This window comes from Nestor notabilis, unplaced genomic scaffold, assembly GCF_000696875.1.
Source record: "Nestor notabilis isolate BGI_N333 unplaced genomic scaffold, ASM69687v1 scaffold9429, whole genome shotgun sequence".
Taxonomy (NCBI): domain Eukaryota; kingdom Metazoa; phylum Chordata; class Aves; order Psittaciformes; family Psittacidae; genus Nestor; species Nestor notabilis.
In genome coordinates this window covers 6,110-18,244 of record NW_009943285.1, presented here as the reverse complement: position 1 = coordinate 18,244, position 12,135 = coordinate 6,110, and the positions used below count along the sequence as shown (strand labels likewise).

At 36.7% G+C, this 12,135-nt stretch overlaps 1 protein-coding gene across 1 annotated transcript in view; it reads right to left on the bottom strand.

The window, feature by feature from the left end:
- The window catches only part of LOC104411433 (von Willebrand factor A domain-containing protein 8-like), a gene marked incomplete at both ends in the record, with an annotated part of 55,253 nt that overhangs the window by 42,734 nt on the left and 384 nt on the right, over nt 1-12,135 (bottom strand). The window contains one exon of the mRNA XM_010021848.1: nt 9,968-10,172. Coding sequence (XP_010020150.1) covers nt 9,968-10,172 — 205 coding nt within the window. The remainder of the gene's footprint in view (nt 1-9,967; nt 10,173-12,135) is intronic.

Genomic DNA, 12,135 nt, shown 5'->3' with positions numbered 1-12,135 from the left:
GGGAAACAGAGAAGGAATCCCACCTCCTCCTGTATTTTCCCAGTTGAAATTCTCTTTATTCCTGGGAATTTCATGCAGGAGATCTAATCAACAGTTATCACCCTCCTAGATGCCCATACCTTCATTACCAACTTGTACAAAGCTGACTTCAAAACAAGGGGCAGAACATGTACTTAAGACTTAACCACTGGCAGAAAAAGAACTCCTGGTTACAGGATAAGAAATCTCTTTCAGACTTCATAAACAAAAGTTAGAAAAGGCTGAAAATATTTCTAGCTTTGAACAGAAAAGTAATAAATGAGTGATGGCTTCCAGCAAAATGTGAAGGGCTTTTTCCTTGATGCAGTCTGGGATGCATCTCTGATGTAGATTGTTTTCTCAGTTGCAGATATTCCTGTCATCCTACCCTGTACATGACAGGCTTCTGTTCAACACAGCAAGCTGGCTAGAGAGTAGATGGTCTTTTAATACAGCAGCTTACTTCTGTATTGTGATGTGGTTAACTTTATTAAAATTCCTGAAGGGTGCAGGATGTGTCAGTGCCAGAAAAGTTCCTTTGCGGTGCTCACACCAACAAAAGCAAGTTTCTGCCTGAGGACTGGAAAAGAAACACTGATTTCCAGCAGGGGTGAGCTGCCTCATGTACAGGGGAACAGACCTTTCACCCCTTAGCTTAAACACATCTTGCCCTGCCAGGACTAACTCATATCTAGACCTCTTATGCAAAACACAATGCTTATTTTAATACTCTGGGTACAACTTAAAAAGGGAGGAAAAAAACAGAAAGAATACTCTAATTCCAGGCTAACATCCTGCAGGTGTAAAGGGATGTAATTTGTACTTTTAAAAATGGACTATACTTCTGTTCTCCAAACTTCCCCAAGTCAATTTTTTCTTATTCTTTCAGGTAAGTTTAAACAGAGCTGGCCATTCCTTATAGGATTTTACATCTTCATAACAGAAATAAATGGAATTCCTCCTTGTTGTATGCAATGACAAACAAGTAACCAACCCTTCCACTAAGCTCTTTAAGCATTCAGTGGATCATTCCACATACAACACATGCAAGCAGCATGATTTCACGCGTCACAACTTAACAAACACAAATGGGCAAAACATCATTTTACAAAATAGAAGCCAACAGGGTCACAGCTGCAGTAGTTAGTTACTGCTGTAGAAAACATTTTCATAGGAAGATTTTTAAAAAGTAAGGTGCCAAAACAGTAACTATTTTCACAAGCACTTATTCTATTGTATTATTGGGTGTTTCTTACTGTGAGTCAGAAGAAAATAGGAAAAAGAATATGTGCACTAAGATTTGAGGTAGAAAGAATTAATCTGCTATCTTGGAGGGAAGAATTAATCTGCTATTTTGCCTTTTCATTAATACACAATATATTAAACAGAGCAATTTACAGTTAATGCAGAGCACGTGTTACTTTCCATACAATGCATTAAATTATTGTTGAAAAATATAAATTACATGAACATAAAACCACTAAGAATACTATAAAGTTAAAACATCAATGTTTTCTTTAACAGCTTGCTTTCTTCATCAGCACTGTTGTCAAAGATTGGGCATGTATCAGAAGATCACTGCAGGAAAAGAAGTGAAAACATCTTAGGCTTTTGGGATTAGTATTATTAGTATTGGGAGATACTAATTTCTTCATCAAAATCAGTGAAAAATATTTTATCACAACCACACATTATTATGAAAGAAGATTAGCTTTGACTGTAACAAACCACGACTATTCTGCAGGTGGAAAAGGCATTAAATAATCCATTCCACAGTGGCACAAATCATTAGGAAATATATTCCAGGGAATGCAGAATGTATTCCAGTTTATGTGCAAAAGGCTGATTTTTCCTTGAAACAAAACTGTAGTTTTCTTTTATGTCCCTTAAAACCTCAGCATTACCCTAGGCTATATTGAACAGGTCACAAGAACATCCTTCTCTCCAAGACATTCTTTATCAGCAGCATGAATATATGCATTATATTCTCAAAGAGTATATAGAAGTTCCACATGAGGGAATCAAAGGCTAATCTGTCTGTTCCATGGTAGTTTTACATTCTATTGTAAAACTGATTCTACCAAGGACAGAAATAAAAGATTTTATAATCTACTTATACAAACTAGTGAGAGAAAGCCAAAAATAGGGGGAAAAAAATCTAATGGCTTCTATTGCTTTCACTTGTATCATGTACAGCTTTTTTCTATGTACAAAAAATTAATAGCACAATTTCTATTCACATTGACAGCACAAAATTGAGCCCGCAAGTCATTTTTCTACAGAAAGGAATATTCAGTATTAGACAATACAATAATAATGTATGGAATACATTCTGTTTCTTCAATTGTATCCTGAAATTACAAACATTAGTCGTGCTGCAGTATAAAACATTTAATAGGTTTTCTTCATTCAACTGGCTTCAATTTGACTTTCTATCTATCTTGTCTGTAAAACTTTGCAAGAGTTCAAAATGAACTAATGAACCTTCTTGCACTCTTACTCCTGTGAACATTTCTCTCTCAAAGTAGCTTTTAAAATTCATACAGGCATGAAACTTCTGTCTCAAATAGCAAAACTGTTCAAAGCATCATAGCTTTAATAGAATTTTAGAAAAGTGAATCTGTCTGGGGAAAGAGGTGGAGACTGGGAATGAAACACATGAAAAGAGGTATATGGCTTGCAAATGAAGTTTTTATGCATCTGTTAAAAAGCCCAAACCACTATATAAAATGCAGTGGTTGCTGCTATGGGTCTTCTTTTGAACTAAATGCTGTCACTCAATCAACTGAGAAACTCTGCAGCAGTAGATGCATTAGAGTCTTTTGTCTATGAATATGAATATGCACTCTGTGGCTTAAAAGCTGGATAAACGAAATGAAGTTAATGAGAGACTATCATACAGTTGTTTCCACTTAACATACCCTCTGCTATGTTAACACCTGTGTAAATTCCATTTTCCTCTGTCGTTATTAAAAGTTGCCTAACTTTAAATTCAATCCTCTAAACTAACTTTCTTTAATTTAAAGTTAGGCAATATTTAATTCTTAAATTAAAGAATTAAAAATTCTTTTCGACTAAAAGATGTGAGGTCATTATCTTTTTAGTATGCTAATCCACTATAAATTACAATCAGAGCAGACAGATCATGTCTAGCTTGGTTATTTATCATGACTATTGCACACCTCCTAACGTCAATGAACTCAGAAAACAGTGAATTCGATTTCTTCTGGAGTACTCTGAATAATCAACAGCTAAAAGGATGGGATAAGTGAACACATTATGACAATTTGGAATAACCTGGACAGAAAAGTCCAGGGACATTGCATGGTCAGAAGAAAGCTGATAAAAAATTAGATGTGGAAGCAGAAAAGCCTTATTTTCTGAAGACCTAGGACCTTGTCAAATCTGTCCTTAAGGTACAGAGACATAAGTTATTAAAGATCAACTATGTTGTTTTGTTTTCTTAAGGAAAGCCACCTACATTTAGCACATCTCTCACAGATCAGATGATATAAATGTTCACTACCTTTGTCCTTTCACTAATCAGGCAACAACTTTCATAGGGGCAGAATTATTCGCGTGCATGTGTCTTGCTGGGACAGCAGGATTGCATTGGTGTTAGGAGCTCCAGCCCTTATGTCAGCAACATGCTCTGCTGCAGACTTGCTGAGGTCTGGAAGATGGTGTGTTGAGGTTGTTATATTTTCTCCCATGAGAACCCTGTGGGCTTTCACGGAAGGTAAGAGGAAGAAAGAGGAACTTTGTGCTGGATCAGCCTGCCCTAACAGAAAGTTAAGGTTATTTTCACTCCTGCTCTTTGTCTGTCTGCTCTAATTAGACTGGAAGATCTTTAGGAAAGGACATATATTTTAGACATGTTTGTTTAGTGCTTCCAACAAGGGCTTCATTTCAGCTGAGGACATTTATATGAGAAGTATCTGACAGAACTGATGATCTTTATCTGAATTGCTTTGTCCAGTGGAGACTTTTAGAGATATGAACTTACTGTTCTGTGGGTTCACAGCTTTCTAGTTTTATGTTTCCGCATACTCAGATGCCTTGCTCCAAGGGATATGTCTGCCGGCCCTCACTTTGCTAAAACAAATCATAGAATCACAGAATGGTTTGGGTTGGAAGGGACCCCAAAGATCATCCAGTTCTAACTCCCTGCCATGGACAGTGACACCTTCCACTAGACCATGTTGCTCAAAGCCCATCGAACCAACTGCCAGAGATGGGGCAGCCACAGCTTCTCTGGGCAACATGTGCCAGCACCTCACCATCCTCACAGGGAAGAACTTCCTCCTAACATCTAATCTCAATTTACACTCTCTGAAGAATTACGCAGTCCATGAAAAGGTCACAGACCTGATCTGCGTGTCTGGGGCTCCTGGATCTCAGAACAGCAAATGCTATCAAACTGTACTCTGAAATCCATGTATTGACTAGATAACTCTGTAATTCACACTATCTCAGGTTATTCCAAACTTACAAAAACTCCACTGCATGTATTTTTCATAATTTAGGGGGTTTGCACCGACAGTATTTAAGATGAGCAAAATCACGGTTATTAGCCCACCGATGCCCTCATGTGGTCAGAAAAATTACTCGGTCTAAAGTAGAAAATGCAGGATCAGGGGAGGTGGTGGGGAGAAGGACTAGACAGTCTTGCTAAAGGTCATGCTTTTATCTCAAATCAAGAACTGCAGCTTTCCCCACTTCAGTTTTAACATCAGGAAAAGTCTGGACTTTAGTTAAAATGTTATAAAGCAACAAGGAACAAAAAGGAAAAAATATTTTAAATTGTCAGTATAGATTAAAGTAGATCCTGTGCAGTAAATATGAACATGTTGCGTTTGCTGAAACTCCTGAATCAATTATTCTTGAGACAAACATCTAATCTAAACCCCAAATTTTTTCAGATGAACTTGCATTAAACTTTCAGGTATAAACTGCAGTTTCAGAAAATAAAAGAAGAATGTGTTCAATAAAATCAAAAATATTAATTCACTTAAGGGGTGAATAATTCATGTAGAGTTCTGTGTGATAAGTTGAGTGGAATCCAAATGGAATAAATGAGACTATTCAAAGAAGGGAGTAAGCATTTGCCTTTGCCCTCATGAGATCTAAAGGTTAACTGATGGACTGCAGAAGAAAGTCTGAATGTTGGGAACTCCTACTGAGTGCTGCTGAACTCATAAAAATGCTGATTTTAGCAAAGCCCTTGCATCATGGATGATTTGAGCAGTCAAGACATACGAAAAAAAACACCCTTACTTTTTTTAGCATTGGCAACGAACACATATATGTTGCTCTTTTACACTACTGACATGAACCATATGTTCATGTCTTCTAGCTTTTCACAGGCCACAGAATAACTTACATATTCTGTTACTGAGCACTGCTATGAGACTGTGAAGATAGCTATTTAAGTCTGAGGAAAATATCCTTTAATTGCATTTCTTGAGTTTTGATGAATTTGCTGAGTATGTCTATACTCATCGCAGCACTTTCAACCTTGATAATTAGATTTAACGTATGTTTTCTTAGGTGGCTACACTGCATTTATATGCATTTTTTTTCCCCTATTTAAGTATCTTTGTACCGATTGCTGCATTCCAGGGAATTCAAGCTACTCAGTTTGGCAACACAGTTACAAAGCATGATTATATATACTTATGGGTGTATACAGTATTTATCCCACCTCTGACACCGCTGTAGATGCACAGCATGAACTCGAACAAGTGACTTGCCTTTCCTATGTCTCAGTTCCCCCTTCTGGAAAGCAACGATAATGCTAACTGGGTCCAGATGTTGCAATAATTACTTTTAAACATGTTTTTGGGTGTTTAGATGGAAAAGGTTATGGATGGATGAAGTAATTTTTTTTCACTTCTCCATTTAGTTCGTTACAATGATTCATGCTTTGTGGAAACACTGTATCAGTGAAATGTTAACTAGTCACAGCACAAACCAACAGAAGGTGCCTCTAGCTACTGAGGAAAGGAACTACAATTTAGTTAAAAACCTTCATTTTTGACAGGAATCTATCCTCTCAGTCAGTTCCCCAAGGCATAAGATCTTGAATGAAATCTCCCAAAACCTTCATCTAAAGTCTTCCCTATTCTTACATACATTTCATTCATGTCTCCTTTTCGTGCCAAGCCCCAAAACATATCTAAAATGTACCATGTGGAGTTGTCCACCTCTAGGACTTCTAACACAATGCATCTGGGCCAGTACTGCATGAATTTCTACACTACTGCAGAACTGTCCCTAGCACATTTGTTGTTCAAGCCACCGGTGAGAAACAAATACAGATTTTTACTTATTCATGAGTTTATCTAGATTCATTCCACCATCTCAGTTTTGTGATGCTCTAAAATGACATAACTCCTCAGCTGGCTTTTTACTAGAAAATATACAGATCAGGTCAAGTCACAAAAGAAAACTGGGGGAAGAGAGAGAACATTTCCAAGTCTTTGTCTCTGGAAGGGCCTGGTCTCATATTAAGGAATTGTCCAAATAAAGGCTTGCCCCCCATAGGCGGACTATTACTGATGGGCACTGTGTGAATAAAATTGCATAAATTAATGGACCTTTAATTATTTTTATGTAAACATTGTACTTTATCTAAGTGAGGCTTATCAGTAAACAATGCTTACTGAAAAACAACAGCCCAACTGTATCAGAACGTAATCTGCATTTTTCTGTTTGATTTATATCAATAATCCTTTGATGCAAAAAGTAACACAAATGTATCAGTGCCTGCCTACTGCCAGGAAACTTTCAAGGCAAGATTTTTAAAATAAATTGTCTTTCAAATTATTTTCAGATATTTGATAATGAAATGATCTTGTTCTCAGAAACACCAAACAACATAAAAGCTTGGCAATGACTGGATTTCAAGCAGATTTCATAGCTTTAGAAAATCCAGTACTTTGTGTAGATTTTTATCTTAGGCATTCCAATTTAATGATTTCAGAATATTGTAGTCATATTTTGAGTTTAAAACTTCAATAAATGAAGAAAATTTCTCACCTGTCTATATTAATGCAAACTCATGCAAACATAAGCCAGGTTTCCAGAAACTGTTTTTGTAGCCTCAAGACTTCAGCAGTTTGAACTCTGATGAGTATTTCAACAACACAAAACAAATGTTGACTATTTTGAAGACTGTCACAACATTATATCAAGGGAGCATAATTACTGATTATAAATAGAACAGTTGTTTGTTTTCCTCTGTTTCATTGCTTATGAACATCCAGCATGTTTCTAGGATTTAATATGTTTGTGAAATCCAAAATACAGTACTAGAAGATTGCACCAACAGTTTCAGCTGAAGCCTGGTTCAATATTTGTCTCCAGTTCTTTGAATTTATATTGAAAGCCCCCTAATTCTTTTTCTCAAAAGCCAGGTAGCTCCAGAGAGATTCTCTGTTTTTGCAGAACAGTGGTTCCAAACCACCTAGACAAGTCTCATGTTGGTCTAAGAACATCACCATGAAGGGCTAGTAAGCTTTGCTAAGCCTATGGTACCTTTGTGGGATGCATCAATAGCATCTTTTAGGGAAGGGAAATTGGGGGTCGGTGGGGAATTAATTCTAGTGGTAAGTGGAACATATCAGTGAGCTGCTGCTATAAGATGACTGGGAATGATGGGCTTAGTCAAAGAATTAGAGATGCCTCATTACAGTTTAGTATACTTAGCATGAGCATGAAACATTATACAAAAGAAGGTGATTTTCATACACTTGAATGAACAGATCAACATATGGCTGCAAAATGTCTTGAATTCTGTAAAAAAGATATCAGGGAATATTTAGCTGCAGTTTTCTTAGCAAAGTAACTGTCTCTAGAAAAGGCAATACTATACTTCTTGCGATGCTTACCTTAGACAGGGTATCTACATAAATATATTTTCAAGCTAACAAGATCTTCTCATTTCCAGAAAGGAATGCCTTAATTAAGTACTGCTTTTATGTCTAAGTCCATTGAAAAATTGAGTTAAGTAGGAAAGGTGAAAGCATACATTTCTAAATAGCAAAGTATAGCGTTTACACAGCACCTACACATCTATTATCTTATTGGAGATGAAAACAAAACAAAACAAAATAAAAATATACTTAATGTATTTCTTATTGCTCTGTAATGTCTCTGAAAAAAAGATTCTTAGGCCTCATTATCTTTCCATTTAAAGTGAAGTGTGTAAAGTAGAGAAACAGACCTTAGTGTTAATCATGCAAGTCTGAAGATAACATAGAAGGCTTTGTTTCAGCCATTCTGAGTTTTGACAAACCACTGATTTGAGCTATATACCCTGTTTAACAGAGGAAAGAAGAAAGATATTCTAAGATTACTTTACCCAGGAATGTGCCTTCTAATTAGAGAGGCAGGCTCTCAGGAGAGAGAAATTCTACAACAGACCTTGAAAACAGCTTTGTGACTGTAGCAAAACTTCCTAGATTTTTTAAAAAAGTTACTTGACATTACTAGTTAAATGACAAAAAACTTTCTGTTGATGTGCACTTTCCAAGCCAGTATTCTCTAACATTCAGCTGACTAAGATTGACAGTACAGTAATAGTGTTGAATATAATTGCAAGTTATCAAAAAACCCAAAACCACCAACAAACCAAAAAGAAACCAAGGAAAAAACCAGTTATTAAAACAAGTAAAGCTCTAACTGTTCCTCCTGGATCTTTTCACTTGTACTGGTCAACTTGATCAGTAACCGAAATTGGGTGGTGTAAATCGACCATATCTGACCATAAGATGGTGCTAGTGCTACTGCACTGGTAATGAAAATGGCACTGGTAAAGCAACAAGCGTCCACATAAACATGCTACTGGGGAACAGTTTCCTTTTCTCACGATTTTTATGAAAGGCATTTGCTGAGGTCCAGTAACAAGAACATGTCAGTTCTTGCACAATCTTCTATAACTGCAGAACATCTTGTAGAAAGGGAGCTCAGAGTGGGAAAAGGAAGTGAAAGAACAGCTGGTTTTGGCCTAATACATCTCATTCACGCTTGAAATAACTAGACACCTTGTAAAAAAAAACTACAGAGAGATCTAATTTAGAAAAGACTCATCCTGTTTTCCCATTCTAATGTACTGTGGAAGTGGTTAAATTCATGAAACAAATAATTGCAATGACAGACAGAGACAGGATCCTCCTAGTCAAAAATGGAGAAGTCTTCCCAAGGCACACTTTAGCTCTTTGAAGTAAAGGACACCTTCTCCAATCACCAACAGAAGTTAAAGATGCAAATGAGCAGTCCTGAATTTTCCTCCGTGTTGCAATGGGGATCATACATATTAGCCAGTACATTGACACTTGTGTATACATACATACATACACACAGAGCATACATATATATACTGTATATTTTCAACATCTACCTAAAAATCCCATGTGAGAACACAGCTGCATGGAGAACCTTGTAGGTCTGCTCAGCTGGGAGAATTTTCAAAATTAGCCAAAAGCAGTACTGTGAACTCCAGGCACCTTCCATCTAGGGTTCAAGTTTCTTTTCCTAGTACAAACACACTATTTTTCTTTTCCCCCAAGTATTTGAACTCTGGAAAAGTATTTGCTTTCCTTAAAAACTAATCTCATTATTCTACATTTTGAAAGTTGTGGTTCAAAATCAGCAGGAGATAAAGAATTGATTTGCACTTAAATATACTAGAATTTCGCAAAATACAAACACTGCAAGACAAAGAGACTGTCAGTAACCTTAATCACAGGGGCCACAACTATGATTTTTAGTTATGCTACTGTGTCTTTTCTTTTTCAGTGAAGACGTCTATTCAGTTTTTCTTGCAGGCATATTTCTACTTTACAGTGTTGTTCAACACAGCCCTCCCTCGACCCCTCTCCCAGCTGAAAACTCATTTGCAACTCACTTCATTAAATGTTTTCACTCCAGCTTTGTGAACTCATACCTGCACAGGATGCCCATCTTCCTGGCCAATCATGTTCCTCCAGTCCTGCAGTGACCGCTGAAGGCTGTCCAGCCCAGTCTCCCAAAGCCTCACACCACCTCCCATGTCCACACTAACCAGACCTACTTTGCCCAGTGGTGCCAGCAGGGCATCAGCATCTGAGATCTTGGAAAGCCAAGTGGTATATGGAGAGAGAGACTGTGATCTGAAAAACAAGAATTAACATGATTTGGAACTCTTTATCAGGGACTGCAGTGAGAGGACAAGGGGTAATGGCTTCAAACTTAAACAGGGGAAATTAAGGTTTGAAGTTCTTTACTATGAGAATGCTGAAACACTGGCACAGGTTGCCCAGAGAAGCTGTGGCTACCCCATCCCTGGCAGTGTTCAAGGCCAGGTTGTATGGGGCTTTGAGCAACCTGGTCTAGTGGAAGGTGTTCCTGTGGCAGCAAGTTGGAACCAGATGATCTTTAACGTCCCTTTCAACCCAAACCATTCTATGATTCTATGATTTTTCCTGAAGCTTCAACTAAAAAAAGGATAGGCATTTCTGTATTTAAGCTGACAATTAAATGAAACTACATCCTCATTCCATAAGACACTGTAACTCAGCCCTGCAGACCCACTATTTTATCTGAAACATTCTGCCTACTGGAACTAGTTATGACCTAAAGATACTTGGCAGTATAAAAAGCAGTAGAAAAGATAAGGCTGAAAGGAATGTGTTGCTTAACCCACAGCTATATCTCATCTACGTGGAAATAGTCAGTCAGTACAAAAAAATATCAAGAATATGAAAAATTTAAAAATGTGTTACAGAAAAATACAAAACTACAAAAGAAATAGGTGAGAACATGACCTTGGCACTAGAGGAAAATACCTTTCCATCAAGTTAAAATAGCACCTTCCTCTAGTGCTTTAATAAAAAATGAAGATTTAATCACACATTTAAAGATGGCACAGCTTTATGCACAGAGAATCTTAGCACTGTTTTAAACAGCCAGCTTGCAGACAAAAAATTACTGCTGAAACAGAGTGCCTAACAGGTACATAATAAGAAGGGAAATTTAGATGAAGTAGGAAAGATTCCTTGCATTTTTTTTCAGTACTGTTAATGACATGCATAATGACTTGGCAACTTGCACTATTACTCCAGTTAATAATCTTTGAAGATAAAAGAAGCAGTAACACATATGCCTCTACCTATGACTAAAATCACCACGTACTAATTCAACTGAAGAAGAGTTATTTTAGTATTTCACCATGACAGCTGTGCTAGAAGGAGGAAAGGGTGTTAGACTTTGTCATAGAACTAATCATATGTATAAAAAGTCACTTCACTTATCAGTTCTTAATGGAGTACATTTTAAAATTTGGACTTCTCCTCAGATTTGCCATAAATAGCTTAAATCCTCCTATGAGGTTAAGGTCATGATGTTGCTGTTTAGCTTTGTAACTTCTTATAAAATCCTAGAGTGAAATAAAGCATTATTCCCTACTATTTCTATGCTAATGCCTTACATTTTTGAATGACTGTGTAAAATGTAGGTCAATGGGTCAACTATAAAATGGTGAGCAGTCCAAAATTAATTCTCAATTAATTCAAAAATTCCACAGATTACTAATGAAGCAGATTTAATTTCAACAAGAATCAATTATTACGGTCAAAACCAACATCAAATGGATAGAATTAAAAAAACCCAAATCTATAAAATTCCTCATGTGTGGGTTTCATACATGTGCCACTTAAGCATGTAAAATTGACAGACTGCTATTGAAAACAAAATCCTGTATTATTACTGCAGTTGAAAGTGTCAATTTGTAACCAAAATGCATGTTTATATCATAAAACATTTACAAATATGCTCTACAATGGCGGAAGCTAGATATTAAAATGAAACAGAAGCCACACAGTCTGGTTATTTTAATGTATCATGCAAGATATTTGTGAGGGAATGTATACTTTTCACAGGGAGAAAAAAAACATAGAGAAGCTAAAGATATTTTCAAGGTGATCTTTATACAGGATCAGAAATTGATTCCTGGTTTCCTAACACATAGCACTGGATCATTCTGCCTGTTTTTGTTAGAGCCTAAAGATATGCAAAAAGGAAAAGAAAATAGAGCAAACCAAAATGAAACACAGTAGAGGAGGATGAAGTGGGTGA